Source organism: Hyperolius riggenbachi, chromosome 1, assembly GCF_040937935.1.
Source record: "Hyperolius riggenbachi isolate aHypRig1 chromosome 1, aHypRig1.pri, whole genome shotgun sequence".
In the NCBI taxonomy this organism is placed as follows: domain Eukaryota; kingdom Metazoa; phylum Chordata; class Amphibia; order Anura; family Hyperoliidae; genus Hyperolius; species Hyperolius riggenbachi.
The window spans coordinates 361,825,236-361,851,998 of NC_090646.1; the positions used below are offsets into that span (position 1 = coordinate 361,825,236).

At 41.6% G+C, this 26,763-nt stretch overlaps 1 protein-coding gene across 2 annotated transcripts in view; it reads left to right on the top strand.

Moving 5' to 3' along the window:
• Window positions 1-26,763, top strand: part of PAX5 (paired box 5) — a 274,887-nt gene that overhangs the window by 74,828 nt on the left and 173,296 nt on the right. For both annotated transcript variants that reach the window (XM_068271308.1, XM_068271309.1), the window contains 2 exons: window positions 707-771; window positions 5,980-6,108. In XM_068271308.1, coding sequence (XP_068127409.1) covers window positions 707-771; window positions 5,980-6,108 — 194 coding nt within the window. The remainder of the gene's footprint in view (window positions 1-706; window positions 772-5,979; window positions 6,109-26,763) is intronic.

The following is a 26,763-nucleotide window of genomic DNA, read 5'->3' on the forward strand; positions in this document are numbered from 1 at the left end:
TAGTGGCACTGCTTGGGGGTCTGGGACATTTTCATGCTTATGCTGAGCTCCACTCCGCCCAGTGACCTGTGCTAGGCTGGAATCTTCACTGGGACTGGTAGTCTGTTCAGTAGAGTGATTGTGTATTGGGGTGAATCTGCATACAATCACGCTCCCCTGTTGCCTGCTGTTAGCTGGCCCTTGGAACTGTGCTTTGCTTGACCCTTTCATGCACACTTGACTTGAGAACTCTTGGAACTCTGCAGACCTTTGTGAGTTGATTCCTGGCAGCTCAGAATAGTGCCATGGACTGGTGAGATCTTGCATAAATGTGCTTTATTGCTGCTAACTGTAACTATGGCTTGTTACCTCTGCTTTTGCCATGGTGGGAATTCCCACCCTATATACGAATATACTAACGATCCTTCTGGAACCTTGCAGACTAATGCGATCCTACCCCTTTAGCTGTATGCTACTATCTGGCCAGTGTTGTGATTGATGTGTGTGTGTTGGTGTGGCGGGTGGCCATCTCATGTCTCATTTCATGCATATCATTTAATACAGCTATATTTAAAAAAGTCTATAGCTAATCAACAGCATGTACCACCTAACAGTAGATTGTTATTGTAATTTTCTTTAATGAGGCCTAGGCTTACTGATTTTTTGTTTTTGTTTTAATTTAAGGATAAAACGTAATATTTTTTTGTTTCCCTTTATGTCAATGCAGGATCATCCGAACAAAAGTTCAGCAACCCACGAACCAGCAAGTACCACCATCAAATCACAGTATAGGTGAGTTTTTTTGTCTAGTATAATTGTAAGAAAACAAATGTCTATGAAGTTTTAATTACTGGTACAAATAGGTAATTTCACATAAAACATCTCAGCACATACATACTAATATAATTCCTTTATCATTCTCCAGGGGCAGAACATGGTAAATTAATTTTATAAATACAGTTAAAAGCTTTTTGTATTTTACTGATTATTATGATAAATAGATTTTACCCTGAGAGAGAAAATTGAAATCTACACCAAAAAAAGCTAACGGGGGACCATGGTATGTTGGATAATTAAAGTAATAAATCAAAAAATAGATACTTATTCATAACATTTTATGCATCATTAGCCAGTAAGTAGTTTAAATGCGCTGCTCTCTCTCTCTCCATCATCTAGCTGCTTCTTTGTGCACTTACACTCTTGAGTAGAGAGGTGGGAGAAGTTTTCAAACACTTTTTAAATGAACCTGTCAGGCAGTGTTACTTGTACAGGAGTTTAATTGATAGGCTGTTTCTGTGTTACTTTGTTGGCTAATTAAAACTCACTTTACAGAGTGGAGAATGCAGAAAACTGCATACTGAAGGCAATGAACAAAGCAGTAGTGGAAAAATATCTGTAAGGCAAACTAGCTAAAAGTAAAAAAAAAATGTTTTGTTTAAGATATTTTAGAACTTTGTGATTAATTCAGTGTAGGCCATACTAACTAACCAAATTGCTGCAAAAGTGCAGAAAAAAATATTATACGAAAGAATGAGCTAGCAATTTGTGCAAAATCAGTTGCCTTCTCCACTGATCTTTTTGTTTGCGGACACATGGTCTTGCTTATTTTCACTGACAGACAAAATATGTCGGGCTCTGCAGGAGTCATTAAGAGGTCCACAGTGTGTGTGTCTTTTATTTCATGCTCTAAGCTGAAACTCTTTGTTCTGACTCCCAGCTGAAGATGTCTGTTTAAAACAAGAGTAGAATAAAAAAAAATATTGTTTGCTTTTGCTAGTTCATAGCTATTGATCCAAAGGTGACCCCCTATCTATGTATAATATATTGACTCCAGATACTGGCCACAATTCTTGCCTGGTGGGGGAGGAGTTAGGCAGCGCTGTGGTCAAGTACCATCAGGTGGCAAGAACATTAGGACAGGTCCTGCATATGTCAAGCAAAAAGTGAACAGTTATTTCTTGATGTGTTGAAAACAGAAAAATAGGCAAATATAAAGCTCTGAGCGATTCTGACTATGTCCTGATTATGATGACTAGATAACTGGGTCATAGCAGGAACTTATTTTTACTGATTCATGCATGAGAGGCAGACATAGGATACTGATACTTAAACTGTTGCTTTAAACAAATCTGTTTTTAAACAGGCAATGGAATGACAGCAAGATTAGGCAATTTGGTCCAGAGATTCTCTTAACTTTAAACCTCTTTATAGATGCAAATTGATGATCACACATCATTACAATGCAGGCTTGTCTTGGTAATCCTTCTTAAAAGGGTTTCCCCAGAAGGATGGAGGATTTATACCTTCATCCTATTTAAAATTCTGTGTTGTGCCAAAGACTTATTTGCTGCTCCCTTTGGAGGCATACTGGGGTCAGCAATGAGGAGTTTTATACAAAGGGTTCAGTGAAGCAATACCTTAGTTAGTTATCCTTCAGACTCGAAGATCTTTGCAAAAGGAGAAAATAGCAGTTGTTGCTACTCGCTAAATTCCACCTGCTAGCTTTCCATATACTGTTCACTGATTGTTGAAGATCTTCTCTATTTCAGTCACCAGCCTGTAATATATCCATTTGTGCTCAGATTCAGCCAAGGACTTGCACACTGCTTGATATGACCATATAGTCTATGCAGTTCACAGTATTATATCAGTTTTCCAATCCAGGTACACACCACGGTTCTGTTATAAAATGTTAGCTGAAGCCTAAATAATTTATGTTGTAGCACTCCTTAAAAAACATAAATTGTTTGGCCTGTAAAATATTGTATTGTGAAAGAACCAGAAATACTTCTGCACAAAAATGATTATTTATAAATGGTACTAGGTTTTGATTTGAATAGGAATAGTCATATTTCATGCCATCCTCGCTTAAACACTTCAGTCTACCGGTGTTTTCACCTTCAGGCAGGAAGCAATTTTCCTGTCAGTGCTCCTCCCATTCATTCTCCAATAACTTTATCACTACTCATCACATGTAAATGATCTATGTCTAGTTTTTGTCACCACAAATTAAGGTTATTGTGAGCGATACTTGTTTTCAGTAATTACTTTATTTACCATGCATTTTATAGGCAACTACACAAAAAAAAGAGAAAAAGAAAAAATACACGATTTCTCCAATTCCATCCCCTATAGTTTTAAATAAGCAATGCTACTATACATAAAACCCACCCATTTTATTTGCCCATTAGTCTCGGCTATCACAACATTTAAAATATGTCCCTAGCACAATGTATGGCGTTAATATATTATGTGGAAATAAAGGTGTAATTTTTTGGGGGTTTTTTTGTGCCCCATCAATTGTAAGCCCTTATGTTCTAAAATAACAGTAATATACCCTCATAACATACATATTAAAAAAAAAACCTGAGTCCCTAAGGCAACTATTTATGGATTTTGTGTGTGTGGTTTTTTTCAATCTCATTTACTTGGTAACTGGGGTGGGGGTTGGAAATTATTAAATTATACAAATATTTTTATTTAAAAAAATGTGTACTGTGTAATATAACTTTTCGCCACTAGAAAGAATGCCTGGTTTACAAAGGAAGTGTTTCTTCTGTTTTTCCCTCGTTCATTCACTTACTTTATTATGAATGGACATGACCCCTTATTGGGATCATGTCCATTCATTACCGGTACTGTGATTGGTTTGGGAAAGTTCTTGCTCAAGAAAACCGCTGGGAGTGTGGGGCCGCTGCTACATGTGTGCACGCACACGACTGCTTAAACACTGGATGGATATATCCGTCCAGATAGAATTAAGCAGCACCTATCTGGACGGAAATATCCATCCAGATAGGATTAAGTGGTTAAAGAGAAACTGTAGTGAAAATAACATAATGAATAAAAGTGCTTATTTTTTATAATATACATTTATAAATGATTTAGCCAGTGTTTGCCCATTGTAAAATATTTCCTTTCCCTGAATTACATTCTGAAATTTATCACTGGTGGTGACATCTTTTGTTCTTCCAGGTGATCTGTACAGAATGTCCATTACTGAACGTTCTATGCACAGAGGGAGATATTGCTTGCTTGGCAGTTGGACAGAGCTGTTATTTCCCACAATGTAACGAGGTTCAGAGGTTCACAGATAGCAAACTGTCAGGATCATGGTCATGACATCACACTGTGGGAGGGGTTTCACCACAACATCAGCCGCACAGACCCCCCTGATGATCTAATTGAGAAAAGATAAAGATTTCCAGTGGGGAAGGGGGTATCAGCTACTGATTGGGATGCAGTTCAGCCTTGGATTAAAGTTTCCCTTTAGACAGTACAGATGACTATAGTTGATACCATCACTCTATGGTGCAGCTATGTATTCAGTGTGTCTGCCTGTTACACATATTATTTGCAATGTTCAGCATAATACTTTTTAAGTTAGCATAAAATCAATAAATTGTAGCCAGCCCATGGGAAGTACACCCTTCCCCCATTTCTCCCAGTAAATGAGATAAACTTACCTTAGTTTTGTCAGTGCTATGTCGGCTACATAGCTGTCTCCAGGCATGCAAGGTGTATTCTGTAGTGAACAAAATGGGACCTATAAACACATCAGATGACTTGCAGTATCTGGGTTTCATCAAGATATTTTACACTAAAGGAGAACAGATGCCCTAAAACCAGCATTTCTGGATGCATGCTTGGCATACGAATGCAAAAGGGATGATTTGCATGACTAGAGATGATCGAATATGGGCATTTTTGTTTTTTCATTATTTTCCCATAAATGTCCCATTTTCACATAGATGAGAATATTCACGTAAATATACAGGGAAATGAGAAAACATATTTTGAGAAAATATTTGGGCATGAGAAAGTAATGTTAAGCAGTAATATACCGTAATTATGATAGGTTTGAAGGGGGAATAATATTTAGTGCTGGGGTAGTGAGACTATGCTAGCTTTTATGGCCCATACTCACGGGCTACTTTTGCTGCCTGTCGCTAGCACGCGGGAACGTGTGCGCGACAGTTCGGCGACAGCTCGTCGCCAGGTCCCTCCGCATACACACGCGGAAGTGGGACTAGGGATGCGACGGAAGCTCCCCCCTGCCGGAAACTCAATGCTCCAGCTATTAGGTTGCTGTCGCTAGTCCGCATACACACGCGGACTAGCGACACTTGCGACGAAGTTGCGGCGGCAACTGTCGCCATGCGATTGACCGCCGCCAATCACCTGGCGACAGCAGCGACAAGCGACGGTTCGGGGTGCGCGCCTCATACTCACGGGCGACCTGTCGCCGCAACATGCGCGCGCCACGTGGTTGCGGCGACAATTGTAGCCCGTGAGTATGGGCCATTAGAGTCTGTGAAGCTTGAAATGTGAGCAAAAGGCAGCAGTAATTCTGCTGCAAGGAAAAACACTTACTGCTTGCAACTAAAATATAAGCTGCAAACTGTCATGGGGGGGAAGGGGGGGCAGCATTAGGGTAAACTATTGGGTACGATTTGTGTTACTATAGATTATAAAATATTTTAAGGTTAGGGATTGTTTCAAGGTTTATGATAGAGGACTTTATGCTGGCCATAATGATTGTACATGATCGTTAATGCTGAAAGTATGCAGTCAGGCCATGAAAGTATATGCACAATTGAATGTTATGCACTGAAATGGATTAGTGACCAGCAGTGATGGATTTGGCATGCAAACTGCAGCGGAAATAAGACAATTATTTGTATGAGATGTACGATAGCGAGACTTCTAGAGCAGGATGCACGGTAAAAACATTGCTTTGCTTACCAGTCAGTGTAGGGCCTCTGATAACCCCCCTCCCCAACAGAATAAAAAGGATCTGCTACAAAAAGTAAGAAGCAGTGCCAGCAGCAATCCAAGATTTCATTATGACCTTTCTATCATAGACAGTGCCTGCATGACTACACTCATAGACACCAACCTAAAAGCAATTTACTAAATGGTTATGTGCTGAAAACAATAGTCGAGTCTTACATGAAGAAAAAAAATGCTGATTTAATTTCTTATTTGTGTTTCTTACAGCTTCAACTGGATCAGTGACTCAGGTCTCCTCCGTAAGTACAGACTCAGCAGGTTCTTCTTATTCAATCAGTGGAATTCTGGGAATTACATCATCTAATGCAGACAGCAACAAACGTAAACGAGACGAAGGTAAATTTAATGCATAGCAATATAATGACTTTTTTCTTTTGTAAATATATTAAGGATTTTATTTAGCATTGTTTTGCAACCTAATTATTTCTTATCATCCCCTACTTGATTTTTTTTAATAATATAAAAAAAAAGAAAAATTACAGTTTGGATGAGAAAAATGTAATCCATTACAGTCTTGTTTTTTATGTGCACATCAAGTCGCTATTCCATGATCTCACTATTATACATTGCAAATTAGATGATTCAAAGTCTACTGCTAGTCTGTGTATAAGTGATGGTGTTGAAAATGAGTAAGAGTTAGGATCCACTAGAAATCAAATCAAGTGATTTTTGGCACTAAATAAAAACAAATCAATATCTGGAGGGATTTTTGGGAAATACGTTTTGGAGCCTGCATTCCTGAATAAAATGGATCCGAAATGCAGGCACCTTGATTGTGATTTTGGGAAACCAGTCCTGTGGAATTACCTTCGTAGGCTTGTATTAGTCTAGCACTTTCAAGGAATCATCTGCAATTCCTTGAAAGTGGAAATCGCAGCTGAAAATGCTCTAATGGGTCCCAGGCCTAAGGGCTCTTTTCCAATATGAAATGCGATCACATTGCGTTTCAACTTCCACTATGCAATTGCGATTGAGATACTATACTCAGTATAGTAGAGCTCAATCGCATCCAAAACGCGACAGGACAACGATTGTGCTTGAACCAAAATCGTATCGCAATTGGATCGCACTTATGGAAATTGCTGCTGCCGTTTCCATTAGTTTAATGTACCTTGCATTTTGCGCTAATTGCAAATCACAGGGTAGTGGAAAAAAAGCCCTAAGAGTGGCTCCTGTTCTAATTATTCATGCAGCAAGGTGGGAGTTTATTAACGATTTGTATTCCATAGTACTGTTGCCACGGTGGGAGTTTATTAACTATTTGATCCTACTGCCTATGTTAGAAAATAGCCTGCTGCCAATTGAAATGGAAAGAGAATTTTTAATATCACGTAATTACATAAAGACTTGTGTAGCACTGATCTACATTTATGACAATTTTATAACATGTTGAATTTTCTCTTAAATGTACCAAAATCAGCAGGTACTTCCTGAATGCATAAAATATTCCCTTTGAGGTATATGTACTACATGTTGGCTGTGACTTGTAAAGATTTGTATATTGCAATCCTGACCTTAGTGTTGCACTAGGCGAGTGGCAGTAGACACTCAAAAGCGAGAGTTATTGCACATCTGGAGCCCTGGCTGGCTTCTGCTGCAGCTTTACATGGCTCCATTGAAGCAAACATGGAAACAGTGTATGCACTTCCATGTTTCTATATCCATTGGTGGCTATTGCAGGAGTGGCAATTTATCAAACTAGTGTGCCGAGACCATACAATACCGTGGTTGGAGATTTAACTTTTGACAGTCCTATGCAAAGTGGGAAGAGTTGTGGCACAGGCACAGGCAATGTGAGGCAGCTGCAAGAAAGATGATGGAAGAACAGAAGACAGAAGATAAGTAGAACCTACAGATCAAATTAGAAGAAAGAAGTGAACAGCGGAATATTATGTAAACAAAAGTATCCAGAAGATGACATGACATCACATCATAAAAGTATACAGAAGAACAGGGATACAGAGCATACAGTAGAAGAAAAAAGGTTACAGATGAAAAAGGAGATTACAAGGGAAAAATGAGAAGGACAAGGATTTATATATATTTATTTATATATATTTCTATATAACATATCTTATTTGATTAAACATTTAATAGAAATAGAGACGAAATTACATTCTTTTTAAATTTTTGTGAGTGGGGACAGACATCTCGTGATCCCCTTATTGCATGGAGCTTTTAGATTCTACCATAAAGGGGTTGGGTGAGTAGTAGAACAATGTCCTCAGCCTGCAGTTGGCCCAGACCATCCACCAGTCTGATCTCTCAGCAACACCTTTAGGGGCATCAGAGATTGCACTACAGAAATGCTCAATGCCAGGCAGAGACGGATCCAACCAGCATGTGTACAAGGCTTTAAACTCTAGTCCTAAACAATACTCACCTTCCATTATTTTTATTTTCAGCAGTTTGATTTGGGTGTCAGTTCTTGGCTACTGTGTAATGGAGCACCCAAGCTTATCTATCAGTTTAGTGCCCAGTTGATACATAGTAGTTGAACACTACACAATTATTATTATTTATTGAATTTATAAAGCGCCAACATATTACGCAGCGCTGTACACAATAGAAGAGAGCTGACCACATTATTATTATTTTATATTTATATTTACGGTATATTACGCCAACATCTTTTGTAGTGCTGTACATAGTACAAAACAAATACTGGGGAGCATACATACTCAAGAAGTTAAAAACTCTATTCAATCAGGACATCCAGCAATACAAGTGCAATTACATACATAGTTGATTTGGTGTTTGAGACATCACCACTAATGGTACACCTTCATATGATAACTTACAGCAGAATAAGAAAAACTAGATGGAGGTCCCTGCCCTTACGAGCTTACAATATAGAGGGTAATGGGGTGGAGACACTAGGGAAGGAGCCACAGGAGTTAGATAATGAGGTAGTGAGCAAGCACAAAGACCTACAGCAAGTTGCTTGTCTAAAAAGGTGTGTTTTGAGAGTACGTTTAAAGGTTACTAGACTCTGAGCATGATGGACTGGCTATGGGAGAGTTCCAAAGGAAAGGTGACACTCGTGAGAAGTCCCACCTCAAACACTTAGAGCCCAAAGCGGCATATAGATGCTAATTTCCATTCGGTGAATGGCAGTGCCCACATTTTCAATATTAATAAACCACCCTGCAATTGATTCTATTCCCTATTTTACAAACAAGCATCCATTGTGGGAAATATTACTCTTTTTACAAAGCAGATGACAGCTGCATCTGAAAGATAAAATCATTTCTCTGTTTAAATTTAAATTGATTGATTATTGAATATAGCATTCCAAATACATTAATTTCCATGTAAACCAGGCCTGTATTCAAAATCAGTCACATTTTCATATCTTCAACCGTTGGATTGTCTTGGAAATTAGTAATAGCTGTCATCTAACTCATTGATGATTACATACCATATCCCAACAAAACATACATTTGTTAGAAAATGATTAATGGTATAAAGTTTTTTATCTTTTTAACTCTTTCCCAGATGAATAAAATGGCATTGGTATATATGCTAGTTCATTTCATTAATTTCAGAAATTCTTTGTTGGCTTATTAATACGGTACTTTAATTTATGGGCCCTATTTTTCACAAATCTAAAAATCCATATCTTATTACAAAGCGAACATGTAGCAGGCGTTTCTGTGGCCAGCGCACTCCTCACATTCCACGCTGGAGTGGAAGGGATTATGAATTCCGCAGAGTACCTTGTATAGAGTTGATTTATTACCTTTTTGTTCATCTAACTCCTGGCATTTTTTAAACAGATGTCACTAGTCCTTAACCCAGTGGGATGCCTGCTTGGTAACAACAGGGGCAAACCAAATCAGACAATCTTTATTGGTTTATAGGGTTCAGGGTGTCATTTTTTTTGTCTGCTATATTATGGACTTGGAGCAGATGTGGCTTGGTGGGAGATCAGTTGTTTTCACTTTCTGAGAGAGGACATATAATGGATGATTGACACAGGGGGCGGATTAAGTCTGCACTCTGCGCTTTTCAGAGAGAAAGACAAACATTTATTTAATACAGTTTTTAGACAAATTGATGGAGTTCCATCATTTGTAACACAACCTTAATCCCAGCTAATAAAACACAGTAAAATAAAGTGAAAAAGTATAAAGACAGACACAAGTTGGGGTTTAACTATTTGTTTTACTGTCAAGTGTGTGGAAGCAATGGGGAATTTATCAGGTCTTGAACATTTAATAAAGTTTGACTGTAATGATAATTTAGTCAAAAATGTCTTCCTTTTTTAATAATGCAATTGAAATACAGTACTGTAGACATCTGAGAATACTATCTGCGCCTTGCTTATAGTGTGTATTGTATACTATATCTCTGCACTAATACCGCTATGTGAAAGCATTTGTACAACAGGTTTTATAATTGCTCTGTGCTGTCCATCCTGTGTCTGTGAGTGCCCTTTCTGCTTCTTGCACACAGACCCACCCAGCATTTGATGTACAGAGATCAATGATCAGACCTGACTGCACTTCACATATGTATGAATATAGCTTTTTTTTTTTTAAGTAATGGACAGCAGTTGGGGGTTTCCAGGGAGAGTGATTGGGAACTGTCAGGGTGCGCAGAATATAGTAGTGGTGTGCAGTGTACACTGCATACAGGTTGTGTAAACTTTCCATATATATGTATGTAAATAATAGGCAGCTAAGGGGCTACTTTGGGACCGTGAGGCTCTGGCCCACTAAGCACCAGAGCCTATTTACTTCCTGATCACTGTGATTGGTTTTAAGGCAGTAGCCAATGAAATTGACTTCTTATCGAATTATGGAGCTCAGCTGTTTTTAGACAGCTGAGTCTTGTGCCAGCAGGGATGCGTGATTGCGCCCTGTGCACAGGATTGTGTAGTGTTAAAGCTATGCTGCATCAGGCTTAAGCAGCCTAAGTGCGGCATAGTTTTAACTGCACGCGGTCCTGAACCGGCTAAATAATATCTCTTTAGGCCCTAAGGAGGAGGCTTAGGGAGACAATATTTTAAAAGTGTAACTGTATTATTAGTAGCGGAACAATTTCAGCATCATTTCATTAACAATTGAACTATACGTGAAAATATCACTGTTTTCTCATCTCCCCTATAGTGTTGCAATAAGATACAGTAATGATTACATGTCCTGCCTACATGTGTGAAATCTAAGCTTGCTTTTTCAATTTTTGAAGAAGCAGCAGTCCTTCTTCAGAAATCTTTCTTGACATCTTCTTGCTCAATGTCTTCTTCCAGCTATAGCTGATCAGCAAGTGCTGTTCCATGGACAGAGCAGCACACTGAGAGTACATTGATAACAGTTATTTGCTTGTGGCACATAAAGCATTACAGCAGCTGTGCTGCTGCTCAAATACCTGGAACCTTATACAGGCAGTCCTATAGTTACAAACAGGTTGTTGGGAGGTTGTTTGTTTCATTGGCTCCTGACCCCATCACTGCGAACCAATCACAGTGATCACTGCTCATTTCTGTAAACAATGTCTCTGGTCCTCATGGTGCCAGAGACGCTGAGTCCAGAAGTGGTTAAGCAATGTACAACAGTTTATACAATACTGTAACATGTAAACAGTACAGTTCATTTTGTACATGAGGACAACTTTGCTTGTATGTATGAGAGGTTTGTAACTCTAGTGTTTGTAAGTAGGGGACTGTCTGTATGGGATCCTGTGTTTCTAGCGAGGAATCTGACAACAGAATTTCATGTTTTGTGAGTCATCTGGATTGACTCTGTAGTAAGTAAATACTAGTTAGATGAATAATAGTTGCACTCCCCATCTGTAGGTATTTATAGATATAGTCCCATATTCACCTCAATAACAATATCAATGTCACCAGTTGTATATGTAGGGGAGTGCTCGCTTATAAAGACCACATCAATCTCCAAAACAGTTATATTCTATATAAAATATACATCCAGCAAAATCAGGGATTGCCCTATAAGGGCTCTTTTACATTAGGCAATGTATGCACTAATCCGATTTCGTGCACATTTTATGACCTATGGCGTAATGTTAGGAAGTTGCGGTGCGATGCTGATTGGCGGTGTTAATTCTAGTTCACCCGACGGGAAAACGCTTGCGGCGGACATTGAAAACTCCCAGAGGCATTACAAAGTAATCCTCTGGAACGCTTTGTCAAATGTGAAAGGTAACATGAAAGTCAATAGACTTTCATGTTACCTTGCTTACCGCATCCTAGGAGCGATCTGTCAAAAGCACGGATCAGCTCCTAGTGTGAAAGAGCCCTAGGAAAAACATAGTGCTTGAATCTGTTGACACAGTAATCACCCAGGTGACTGCAATAAACAAAGTGTTGTGCCTTCACCAGGAAACACTAATAGGGGCATTGTCCTTCCCCCAAGTGAGTTGCACTCCCCATGTGCCCACTTGAAAACTGTGTATCAGCCCTCCTATGAACTGGGCTTGTCCACTTTAGGATAGCTTCACGGTGGCGTAGTGGTTAGCGCTCACGCCTTGCAACGCTGGGTCCCCGGTTCGAATCCCAGCCAGGTCAACATCTGCAAGGAGTTTGTATGTTCTCCCCGTGTGTGTGTGTGGGTTTCCTCCAGGCACTCCGGTTTCCTCCCACATTCCAAAAACATACAGATAAGTTAATTGGCTTCCCCCTAAATTGGCCCTAGACTATGATACATGCACTACATGATACATACATAGACATATGACTATGGTAGGGACTACATTGTAAGCTCCTCTGAGGGACAGTTAGTGGCAATACAATAGCCACTAACTGCAGTGGATGCAGGCACTTCACACAGATAAGCCTTATAGGGCAATCCCTGACCTTGGTGAATGTATATTTTATATGAATAGAAGGGTATGTGGATCTGAGTGCTGCTTCTGCTGGACATACAGTAAGTAAAAAATAGCTGATACAGAAGTAGATTGTAGTGTATTGTACCAAAGTACAACTTTGTACTGCAAGAGTTTTAAGTTGTGACTAAGCAGTTTCTCATACTGCCTTATGGGTTGAAAATCCCTGATATAATAAATACTTGCATTATTGGTCAGTGATCATTTAAAAACTTTCTATTTGCAAAATATTGTATCATGTTATTTGGCAAGATAGTCCCATTGTTTTCTTGGTGCTTGTACTGCATTCTTTCTCATCCTTCCATCAGCATGGTGGTGAAGGAACATGCCAGGATACTGTTGCATGAGGAGAGCAAAGGATTTTAGCAGATTACAAAATAGGGAAACTGACTCCTTTTGCCCTGATCATGCCTTGGTCAAAGTCTTTTTAATATTTTGTCTTAATGATGTTTCAGGCTAAATTTCCTGTTAAATAATTATCTTTAAACCAAGTGTGCATTTTATGTTACTTATTGCTGTTATATCACCATGTGTCACTAACAGACTTGCCCAAGTTAGAGTGGAGGTGTAATTTGGCTACTCAGTATCAGAATCAGAATCACGTTTATTTCGCCAAGTACAACGGGGTTGTACCCGGAATTATTTTTGGCTCAAACAGGGTCGGAGATGGTACAAACGCATGCAATCCAACATACACAGTCAGGTACAGTAGTACAAAGTAGCATATACCTATATATACAGCACATAACTATAATGAAGGACGCGTGGGGAAGTCTGGAGAGCTGTGTGAGGGGAGCAGCTGGTGGCCATCTGCCGGTGACACTTGCTCAGCTCCGCAGCAGCTCCAGACGCCCCGCAGTGTGTCCTGGAAAAGAGTGGACAGTGAAAGAGAGAGAGAAAGAGAAGGGATAGAGAGACTGAGGAAAGAAAGAAAGAACCAGGGCAAGAGGAGAGAGACAGAGGCAGAGTAACCCCCAGGGCTGCAGGTTAAAAGCACCCCAGGGTCTGACAATCAGTCCGGACAGTGTCCATTCCTGTGAAGAGTCGCCAGGTGGGCCACTGATCTTCAGGGCTGCTGGGTGGTGGTGCAGGCTGACCGCTGATCCTCCAGGCTGGGTGGTGCAGACCGACATGGACCTCGGCAGTGGCAGAAGTGGACACTGGGTAGTCGAGCAGGCTGGAGGCTGCGGCTGGTGAAGACCCTCGCCGGAGTTCAGCCTGAGGATCTCTTCCACGATGGTGGCCTGGCAGGAAGCAGCGGTGGTCAGGCCTCCTGTGCGCATAGAGTGACCTACATGCTCAGGGCTGGCATCCTGGAGTCCTAGGCACCGACGCAGCAGCCCACGTGGTGGAGGGGGATGAGTGCTCCTGCAGAGCTGGTGCATACAACCCGACACCACGTGGACGACCCGCACCCCGAGCCTAGGGTCAGCAGCTTCCCGTGAGCCCGCACAGGTGTTAGAGCTGTCGTGGCGGTGGCTGAGGGGCTGGCTCGGGGCAGCAGCCGGGCAGCAACAAAAGTGCCAGTGCACAGAAGACCAAACAGCTGATCTGCTGTCGGGCGCATGTGGTGTGTGAAGCTGGGCACACCCGACCCGCCGGTGGCCTGCATCCTGGTCAGTCCTCCGTGACTGGAATGTGCCGAGGATGTGAGCCTCTCCGCTGGGAGGCATCCTGGCCACAATGCCGCCGTGGGGTTGGCGTGGATGGTGTCGCTGATGGTCCGGGGGCAGCGGCGGCAGATCCCCGTGCTGCCTCTCCTGCGTGCTGCACGTGGGCTGATCCTCTTCACCGGCAGATCTCCTGTGCGCTGCACGTGGGCTGATCCTCTTCACCGGCCATCCCATCCCACACCGCGGTCCGTGACCAACCAGACCGACACTGCCGATGACCTCCACCTCCTACCCCAGCAAGAGGCAATCCCAGAGGTGAGTGGAGGGAGAGACCTCCATCAAAAAAGCAGAAAAGGCCGGAGCCCTGCAGTTGAGGCGTCCGAGTCCGGCGCCATCTTGGTATAGTGATAATGATAGTGGTAAGTTCAAGAAAGTTTTTTTTCTAGTTCAAGAAAGTACTTGTTTTTCTGAAGTTTGTTAAAGAAAAGATATTTCGCTAGAGAACTATAAGGTCTAGCTATATTGATCCTAACATTTGTGCAGCACTTTTTTTCCTATTGGACTCAAAGCACTCAAGAGCTATAGTCACTAAGGGCGCGCTGAAGAGGCCACCCTGCAGTGTTAGGGTGTCTTGCCCAGAGGCTCCTTACTGAATAGATACTGACCCCAGCCAGGATTCAAACCTTGGTCTCCCATATCATCAGTTACCAGGTCTAAATTCTGCTTTTGAAATGTTAGAGTAAAGGTGAGTACATATCCTAGAGTGTTCTCAGCTGAGGCAGTGTGTGGGGCCTCCTCTGCTGAGAATCTAGCAAAGAAAGTGCCACATTGTCTCAACCGAGCACATTGCTCTACCTCCTTCCCCTCCCACTGGAAGCCCCATCATGCAGTACACCATCATCCACTAGATGGCATCGTCTAGGAAGATGTCTTGGGTACACCTAAGGATATGTATAAAAGACTATACATATCCTTTACAGTTCATATATTAAGTTGCAAGAGCAATAGTACCACCTAATGGAGTTACTAATGGGATTGTTTTGGCATTTTCATGCTTTTCATGATGCTTTTTCTTATTAGAATAAAACAATTACAGCACTTGATTGCCTTACACAGTCTATAACATCAGTAAACATTATTTTAGGGTGTTTTCACAGTAAGAATTGCGAAACTTAATCATAACAGAATGCAATTGTGATTTTGACTTGTAGGAGTGTGTGCTTTTATTACACTTAGGCTCATGGGCAGAAAGAAATGCAACAGGGTTTTGCAATTGGACAGAGTCTGCAATTGGATAAGGATCAAATCCACTAGTGTAAAATAGTTACCACGATTCCTATTGTATAACTGCATACCTTGAGATAGGAAAAACACATGCGATTCAAAGTGCATCAAAATGCATTTGGTGTGAAAAAGCCCTATTCATATAAAACTGGAGCACATCTGCATTGCCACAGCTAGAATCCAGATTTTGTCTGCCACTGTTTCCTGCACAGAAGATGAAAGAAAGGATGTGATTGGTCCATGCTGCCAATTTAAAAATGGTGGCGCATCATAACATCTTGTTGAAATCCTGCTGTTATCTCAACATACTATGAATGTTTACATGTTGCAAGAAATATAGGTGTAAGAAAAACACACATTTGATTAATGCTGTATTTTGACATAATATATGGCTCACATATAAATATTCCTATTTGCCAAAGCACTTTTATTCTCACCAATAAAACGCACATAACATTGCATGGGATATTTTTTTTTCCCTCTGACGAGATGGTGTTGAATGAACACTTCCTCTGCAGTGCTTTTAGAATAGCTTATAAAAAATAACTTGTCATTGCACTGTAAATCAGAGTAAGTGCTGTGTATGGCCTGTGTGCGAAGGCTAATAAACTACTGAATGTGGCACCAGACCTGCTTGAAGCTAAATAGGAGAATGAGAGAGTGGTGCAGCCACAATACTGTTCAAAGGAATTTCCCACTTTTTGTATTTAGTCTGTGGGGATATACATAATTGGATCAGCAAGGCTTTCTTAATAGGCCTACTGGTGTTCTCCTGCTAGGAAATCCTTACACATGAATTTACTCATTGATTTTTGTTACTAATTTTAACCGTTTAACTCTGCAGTCCCAATATCAAGGCATCTCATCTCATGGAAAAATAGAAAAAAAAATGTAGACATGGGGGCGGAGCCAACTATGGAGGAGTAAAGACGTGTGGCGGCTGAGCTCCCGACCTCGTGTGACATATAGCACGGCATTTTGCACTTTTTCCACCCGTAATCCTCCCCTATAGGGTATGAAGAGAACTGGGAAAGCATCAGCTACAAAACGGTCCCAGCAACACGCAACACAGAGGCCAGTTACTCGGTACTTCCAGGCCCTGAATACGACAGCAGAGACCTCCAAGATGGCGGACTTAGAGCCTCCTTCCTCACAGGCCTTGACCTCCTCTTCCATGAAATCGGGCCCGTCGGCCATGTGTAATTTAGAAGACATCTGGAGGTACCTGAGGAGTCTCCCCACTAAACAGGACCTGGACGAACAAACAGAGAGGATAGTATCCTCCACCAGAGCTGAAATTGCGGTGATACGCACAGACCTGACGGGCCTTGCTGACCGAATGACGACAGCAGAATCGGACATAACGACGCTGAAAGCCGAAGTCGCGTTACTAAAAGAGGCAGACGAGAAACAGAAAACTTATGCACAAAACCTCCGCCATCAGCTGGAGGATTTACAAAACAGAGGACGAAGAAACAACATTAGAGTCCGGGGTGTACCAGAATCTGTCGCGGCGGAGGACATTGTCCCTACCTTAAGAAGAATCTTTAATTCACTACTGAACCGCCCGAACGACAGCAAACTGAAATTCGACAGAGCGCACCGGGCTCTGCGAGCTATACCATCAGAAGAGGACCCTCCGAGAGACATCATCTGTCGCCTGCATAATTTTACAGATAAAGAGGGTATCATGGCGGCAGCACGTGTCCAGGACTCCATCGAGTGGCAGGGAACATCAATCTCTCTGTATCAGGACCTGGCCCCAACGACCCTCTCTCAGCGTCGAGCTCTGCGCCCCCTTATTCAAGTTATTAAGCAAGCGGGAGCCACATACCACTGGGGCTTCCCCTTTCAGATGGTCATCACGAAGGATCAGCAAACCGCCATCTTACGCCCTCCACGCGACCTCCCGATGATACTGCAAACCCTGTCTTTGCCTACAGTGGAGCTCCCGGAATGGGATCCGGATGCCATCGTGGTGGCCCGCCCGCAAAAGAACCGGAGGCCTAGACTGTAGCCCGTGAGTACTGATTGCTTTTCCCCCTCCCTTGGAGTCTGCTACGCTACTCTCCCACGACCTCCCTGCCCTATTGCTAACTGTTGGAGGTACTGAACTGCCTACCCACAGCTAATTTGCCGGATAAGGGGCATTACACATATAGGCCCGACCTGCTTTGTGCATGGCGAAACGGCATATTCCCCTCTCCGCTAACCTGGGGTGTGTGCGCCCCCCTTCCCCCCTTCCATGGACGAGAACTTCTCCGGTCGCACCCCATGAGATTTTGTTCCCCAGATGGCGGATCATTTTCCTCAACCCCTAACATGCCAAACCAAGGACAATAAGAAACTTAGTCTCTCTTGTTGAGATGGCTTTTTCAACACCTTTGTGATATGAGGGGAAGACCACTATATATGACTCTGAGCTGGCGACTTTCTGCTCGCACCCCTTTGCACGATGATGGAGTTCCGGGCCCCCCTCCCAGTGATCCTTTCTGCATAAGCCAATGTTATATGCTGTATCTTATGTCCCATAATTGTGATTCATTTGGTTATAATATCACTTGATCTGAGCCTAAAATATTGCTCCCCCTGAGTTAAGAAACAATATGAGGAGATATAGAGACCTCAGGTAGGAGAGGAAGGTGCTGGCTTGGGGGGTCCTGGCTATAGCTGCTAGTGCGGAGGGGGGAGGGGGGGGGGAGAGATTGGGTGCGTTCCGTCCAGAAGGGGACTCACTCCACTACATCTATACACGCCAGGGTAAAGCATAGAGGCCTAGAAGGTAGGGATGAGTGGTATATCCCTTACCTCTCACACCAGATGTGGGAATAGATCATCATAGAATCCAGGGGAGGCTGTTGCAGTTTATAATCCCCAAGGCTGGGGATATTTATAATGCAGGTTAAAAGTATTTGATGCTGTCTATGTTTTTTGCATGTTGCTCATATTCACTTAGCTTTACTACTCTACACACGCGAGTGTCGGGAGCGGAGACCGCACACTGCTCTGTAGTGTGAGCTCTCTTACCCCGAGGCAATTGCCGACACTGATCCGGGAATCCGAATCCACCCGGATTTACACAAGAATTCTACTAGTGGTCAGACCTATACGAGGTCTGCAGGTGACTATGACGCTAGTTAAATATATGTGGCTCTTCACATATTTTTCTGTATATATGTTTCCTTTCCTTTCTTTATGTCTTTGTGTCCTGGGGCTTTGGTGGGTGCTGTGGGGGTCGGGGGAGCGCCATGTATCAGTGCTATATATTCAAACAATCACTTAAGGTCCTTTCCCTGAACGCCAGAGGTCTGAATGTACCAGAAAAGAGATCCTCAGTGCTGACACTGTGTCGCAAGGAGAGAGCTAACTTTGTTTGCATCCAGGAGACTCATTTTAAGGGTACTAAAACTCCCAATCTATTTAATAGATATTACAAAAGAGCCTTTTGCAGCTGCCCTCAGGATACGAAAACCAAGGGCACGGCCATATTAGTCTCAAAAGACACCCCCTTCACACTACAGGAGGAATATCAGGATCCTCATGGACGATTCAATATAATTAAGGGGACAGTATTCAATCAGAAAGTGACAATAGGCTCATTTTACGCACCGAACTCCCAACAGGTCACATTCCTTCAATCTTTCCTAAATAAGTTGACCACTTTTGCAGAAGGAAACATGATACTGGGGGGCGACTTAAACCTAGCCTTAAACCCGCTCATTGACTCCTCATCACAGAAATTCCCTATTTCAAATAAACAACTCCGTAAATGCAAATCATTGCTAGCAAATCTGCAATTAGTAGATGTATGGCGCCTTCATAACCCCACTCAAAGAGACTATACATTCTACTCCTTTCCACATAATACATATTCCAGGATAGATTACCTGTTTGTGTCACATAATTTGCTATCAGTCTCCTGCTCTCCAGGAATAGGTAATATGACTCTCTCTGACCATGCCCCCATATGGACGGAACTTTCTATGGGTGAATCTAGAAGAGGACCCGCCACATGGCGTATTAACAACTCCTTGCTACAAGATAAGCAGATAGCTCAGAAACTCAAATCTGAAATGGAGGAGTTTTTTACTCTGAATGTGAGGGATGACATGTCTCCTTTAATAATCTGGGAAACCTTTAAGTGCTTCACAAGAGGTCTCCTGATTAGGGAGGGGGCGAGGCGCAAAAGGGAGAGAGAAACAGCCGTGCTGGAGACACTGAAACGAATTAACGACCTGGAAATTAAACATAAGGGGGACATGTCACAATCCACATTAGACTCCTTGGTGAGGGAAAGAGAAAGCCTTAAATCCCTTCTTTATCATAAAGTCAAACGTGCAGCAGAGAGATGTTACCGCACTTTTTATGAGTATGGGAATAAAAGTGGCTCCTTACTTGCCAGAGCTCTTCGAGCCCAACAGACCTGCAATTATATACCAAAGATAAAGGACAAATCCTCTACACTGCATTTCAGATTTGATGAGATTTCTAAGATTTTTAAGGACTATTATGCTGGACTATATAATCTGCCCTCACCCACGGAAGGTCCGTCCATAGATAAAAAAAGAAATAAGATAGAGGCATATCTGAGGAAATCTAAGATGCCTAAACTAACTCAGATGGTGGCAAAAGATTTGGAGGAGGTATTCTCAGAGGACGAGCTTCAGGTCGCAATTTCGCAGATGCCCTTGGGTAAGGCCCCTGGGCCAGACGGATACTCACCGGAATTTTATAAGAAATTCCAAAACCTAATATCCCCTCATTTGCTTAAGGCATTTAACGCTATTACGGAGTTACCGCCAGGAAATAATTGGTTCCCCCCTAACATGCTGGAATCACACGTGACTGTGATACCCAAGGAAGGGAAGGATCCGGCGTTAACACAAAGCTACCGCCCTATTTCGCTGTTAAATATCGACCTGAAGCTTTACTCTAAAATGATAGCAAATAGAATAGCCCCACTGCTCTCTCATTTGGTACATTATGACCAGACAGGCTTCATCCCAGGTCGTGAGGCACGGGATAACACCATCCGCACCCTGAATGTGATCCATTGGGTGAGGTCCCAGTCCACCCCGACACTCTTACTATCTACAGACGCCGAGAAGGCCTTTGATAGGGTGGACTGGGACTTCATCGAGGGCACCCTGCGTCAAATAGGACTGGGAGGGAAGATGCGAAAACGCATACTGGCACTTTATACTTGCCCTAAGGCTAGAGTAAGAGCTAACGGGGTTTTATCAGACCCATTTAATATCCGAAACGGCACAAGACAAGGGTGCCCCCTCTCCCCTCTCATCTTCGCCCTATCCCTCGAACCATTTCTGTGTACCATCCGCAATAACCCGGATATTCAGGGAGTGAGTTTTCCCAAATCAACACATAAAGTGGCGGCCTATGCCGACGATATGCTTTTTTACTTAACTAATCCACATATTACCCTTCCCAACCTGATGACAGAATTTCATAAATATGGATCTCTGTCCAACCTATCAATTAATTATGATAAGAGTGAGGCAATGGGAATCCTCGTTCCGAGTCCTCTTAAATCCTTACTACAGGGTAACTTCCCATTCAAATGGCCCGGGCACTCCCTGAGATATTTGGGTGTTAACCTAACGCAAAACCCGAGAGATTTGGCAGCACATAATTTTGCCCCTATTTTGGATAAAGTAAAGATGGATTTAGTTAAATGGGACAAGCCACAGTTCTCCTGGTTTGGAAGAATAAATATTATAAAAATGACAATTATGCCAAGAGTGCTGTATCTCTTTCAAACTCTCCCGATACCGCTGTCCTCTAAGTACCTCAAATCTCTCACCCAGGCCTTCTCTAAATTCATATGGAGTGGCAGAAAACCCAGACTAAAGTACTCTATTCAAACAGCCCCAAAAGAATTGGGGGGGATGGCAGTCCCAGATCCCAAACTTTATTACGCAGCAGCTATTCTAACTCGGGTCATAGACTGGCATAGACACTCAGATAGCAAAAGGTGGGTGGGTATGGAGGACGAAATAGTCTCTGGCCTCTTAACTAATATTCTTTGGTGTGCACAGTCATACTCAATAAAAGACCCTGCGGCAGCTATGATCTCTCATACCGTCAAAACATTTGCTAAGTACAGACAATCTCCCCTTATTTCTCCTTGGCCCTCTCCTCTACTGCCCATATTAGGAAACCCCGCTTTTCCCCAAGGATTGCACCCTAGGAGTTACGGGAAGTGGAAACAAGGCCCAAAGCTGAGAGCATGTCACCTATTAGCTGACGGTGAATGGGTACAGCTTCAAGCACTTCAACACACATTGAATTCTCCACCTTTAGATCACTGGAGCTGGATCCAATTCAAGCACTTTTTATTAACGCAAGGCTCCAAAATAAAACTTAGTAGATCCCTGTCCACCTTAGAACAAATTTGTCAAGGGGAAGGTCAATTGACGGGCAATATTTCCTTATTATACTCACTATTAAACCACTCTGACTCACCAGCTGACGCCTACAAACTCAGGTGGGAGCAAGATCTTGGGGTAACTTTTAATGAAAAGCAGTGGTCTAAGATTTTGATATTTTCACATAAATCTTCCATTTCCTCGAAAATACAGGAAGCGGGATACAAAATTTTCACAAGATGGTATTTGACTCCTTCCCGGCTGAATATTATGTTCCCCAACACGTCTAATTTATGTTGGAGGTGCGGTCGGGAACCGGGAACGCTACTACATATATTTTGGTCATGCAGTAAGATTACCCCATATTGGGCTGAAGTAAGACAGATAATGCACGACCTGACAGACTTCCAACCCCCGGATTCCCCAGCCTTTTTCCTTTTACACCACAACACGTGGTCTATTAAGAAATACAAAAAGACACTGACTAGACATCTGGTTAATGCAGCACGGGCCCTAGTGGCTAGACACTGGAAGTCCGCAGACCCTCCCACGATTAAAGAGTGGCTTGGAGAAGTGGACCGGATTAGATTAATGGAAGACCTTACGGCCACAATCCAAGATACACATGAGAGATTCTGGAGGACTTGGTTTGGATGGTTTGAATTCCAGGAAACCTCAAGATATACATCCTTAGTACTTAGATAACCGATCAAAGGGGAAAAGTGGATGGGGATCGGAGGAGAACCCACACATTCTATTTCTCTGGTGTGAAGGGATCTGATTACCTACGTGGCTCTGTATCGCGTGGCGAATCCCCTGGCCCGCCCTGGGCGCGCACTGAAGTCCCTAGCTCTATCTGTTCTGTACTTTGTCTGGTCTGTCTCTTTCTTCCTCAGTCTTTCTTTGTTTCATACGTTCTGCTATGGTTTGTTTTGTTAATGAGTTGGCGGAATCTATTAACTCAACAGATGTCAAACTCGTCCTGATATCCTCAATCAAGGAGGCTACTCTAAGGAAGAAATAGGAATTGCTGACCCACACTACAATAGTACTTGCCAACACCTAACTATGCTCTCTGATACAACCATATCCCCCATAATTAGGTATTTCACTAACTACTCTATATACATCTGAATCTCATAAGTAACATAAATAAAAGGTTACTCGCAGGACTATGTTCCACAGGACGACATTGTGGTGTTAGGCTGGTAATCACTATACTTATCACCTATGATATTCTGGCTATTCCTGGAAAAGTAATATCAGCCTCAAAAGGATTGACCGGACTCCATATATAAGAACTTACTAACTTTTGAACCTCTGATTGAGAATAAGAATTATATATAATCCGCTGTATGTGTTGATTGTGGACCATTTGGTCATTTCTATATGTATTGTTGTAAAAAATTTTCAAAATAAAAGAATCTTTAAAAAAAAAAAAATGTAGACATATCTAATAGGGAAAATATCATATCTTAGGCCTAGTGCACACCGGAGCGTTTCCGCTGCGGTTTGCGATCTGCTTGCGGGTGCGGATCCGCCAGGGTAATGTATTTCAATGGGCTGGTGCACACCAGAGCGGGAGGCGTTTTGCAGAAATGCATACTCCCGGGCTGCTGCAGATTTTGGATTGCGGATGCGTTTCTGCCTCAATGTTAAGTATAGGAAAACCGCAAACCGCTCTGAAAAACGGCACTTCAGAGCGGTTTGCCAGGCGGTTTTTGTTACAGTAGCTGTTCAGTAACAGCTTTACTGTAACAATACATGAAATCTACTATACCAAAACCGCTACACAAAACCGCAAAACGCTAGCTGAAACGCTGCAGAAAAATAAGAAAAAGCGTTTCAAAATCTGCTAGCATTTTGCGGATCTGCTAGCGGTTTTTGGTGTGCACTAGGCCTTACATTATATTTTAAATTGCTACTGCTAGGACCAGAAATATTTTCGTTGACAGTCTTTTGTTACCATTTGGCAATGGTAGTTACTAACAGCAAACAAAATAATACGTACTATAAACATGTTGTTAAAAGCCGGGCCTGTTATCGGAAGTTAGGAAAGACTTGGTTTACTTAAAAATGCTAACATTTATTAATTATACAGAAGTCATATTTCAATTTAAGATAGTTAAAATTATTTTTCTATTTCAAATTGTGGTCAGCTTTGAGTTTGATGCTATGATGAACTTGAAATTAAACTTATTTTCAACCTCATTGACAGTACTCCTTTTCCTGTTTTCTTTTGTATTTTCTACACCCCTAAATTTCTGTGTTTTTCTATGAGTAATTAGAATTAGGTAGGAAAACTACACAGTCTAATACAAATTAGCACATGTTTGGGTAGAATATATTACTCCACTTTACTTAATCCACATTGCCAAAAAGCAACGCATGTGGCCATTCTTTAATTTACTTTTTCTCCAAGGTTTTCTCCCAGGTGATATTTCCACAGCTAATCAATACAATGCCTTTTACACCACCAACAAGCAGAAAAATACTCAGAATAATCTTGACAGTACTTTTCCGCCTACTTTATGGTACTTTTTCAGTTGCAATGAGCAGAAAAATTATTTTAAACAGAAGATGAAAATTCTGCTAGATGGCTAGTATGGCGGAGGCCCACACAAGTTGACTCAGCTATCCTGGTTATACCAGACTGAATGGGTGACATGGAGTTAAAGAGGATACATTTTATTATTTTATTTAATTTAATTAACTATAAATACATATCAAAATTTGATAATATATGATTTACAATCTTTAACCTCAAAACATCCTAGAATGGATTGGCTATGACAAGTACCTATGGGCGCTTCCTACGAAACACCTGAGGTACATGCACCAAGTGTTGAGAACCTAGGGTGTAATAAAGTGCTTAGCTCATTTGGGAATGTTCCTCCAAAGTATGGAATTGGGAGAGGAAAGTTGTAGCAAACTTGTATCACAGGTGCTTTCATGAATGACAACTATAGCAGCCAGGCAAAGCCTTACATTTTGTTTATTTATTGTCTCTTTGATTGACCTTGGCCAGAAGTGTCAAATGGTACCCACAGTTGTCTAATGCAACAGAAACTGGTCCAGTCGGGTGATTTTTAGTTCATATATGAAAGTAACTTTATTCAGCAGTGAGTTAAATCCAAAACATAGTCATAGGAAAATAAATAATGCATCAGCATTTTATTTTTTAGTTATACTAAGACAGTATTAGCCGAAAACATTCCATTATATCAAAGCTTTTTGTTTTCATCAAAAACAGAATCAGAAAAAAGAGAATTAGAGGCAGAATATCCCCCAATGATTTTTCTGTATCAACAGAAACATTTATATTTTACATTTTTTGGTGCTTTAGGGGGAAGTACACAAGGCAGAAATTTTATTTTTAATCCGGGATTATGATTTTGGTGACTTTACCTTTGTGTTTTTTTCTAGTGGAATTCTCAGTCATGGTATAATCTATTAGCAAAATAAAAAGAGAAGAAAGTGTTTGACTGAGGCATGAATAAAGCCCATGTAACAATTAGATTCAAATAAGGGTTATTTATAAGCAGTAGTAATTCCCCTTTAAGGGAGGCTTAAGTATTCACCCAAGTCTGTCTGAACTGGAATTAATAACTAATGTAAAGTCTGTTATTTTCTTCAATCTGCTGACATCATAAACCAAAAATACTGGCATGGGATTACTTTGCTTCAAATGTAAAACTGCGTTTGCTTGCAAGATGTTTTATTCATATTACACAACAAAATACAATATTTAAATTAAACATCTTTACAAAGATGCTACTTTAGCTTTGCCATTGTACACCCATAGCAGAGCACTAATACTACAGTTTAGGATGCATGAAAAGTTTGCCTATTTGGGTTTATCTATACTTGTCAATACCTGCCACTAGAAATATATATTCCCCCCATGGGTATGGTGGGGAAATATGGAGGCTGGGGAGGGGTGTTATCTAGATGTGTAGCTAGTGATAGATGGATATTGTACTAGTTAAAGACACAGGGTTTGACACAAGTCTTGACCCAGTTACCTATTCAAGAAGGAGTTGTTGGGCAAGACTCCCTAATGCTCCAGGATGGCCTACTAAGCATGCACTTAGTGGCTGCAGCTGTCAAGTGCTTTGAGTCCAACAGGCTAATACTAATAATTATTATTATTGTTGATATAGAACTGCAAGAATGGAGACCTGTATGGGCAATGGGGTTTCTCCATAATACATTTCTACAGTTGCACTTTACTAACCATATATGTGAGCATAATCTTTATAGTGGATTATTATATGGTGGATCTCCAGTGGTCTCAACTGCTGCTCTAAGAGGCTTGGCTCTACTATTGATCCCTTATGTTACTGCTCTGTTTTATTGTCTGATAAAGCGGGATCAAACCTGTGAAATGCATTGCATTCTGGAGTATTGTAAATAAAATTGTTGTTTATTATAAACCAATGATTTTTTGGAGTCTACTTGAAGTAAGTCCACCACTCCCTCCTCATTTTAAACAGTTTTTAATTGTTATTACACAACTTTGGCGCCTCTGTTATACATCTCAGTACCTGTATCCCCTTTGTTTTGCCCTCTATGAGGTATCCCACAAAAAGTGATTCCTCCATGAGATTAGTCACACAATGAAATGTATGTAACAACTAGAGGTAATCAGTGATATGTTATTTTTCCGACTTGGAAGCAAATGTATTGCAAGTTGTATGCAGCTCAAACTTGGACAGACTGAATGCAGTTGTTGGCCTGATTGCAAGCGTTTACTTTGCATGAATGTTGGAGAAATTAGACAAGACAAATAACATTTATATCACGCTTCTCTCCTGGCGGATTCAAAGCGCCAGAGCTGCAGCCACTAGGGCGCGCTC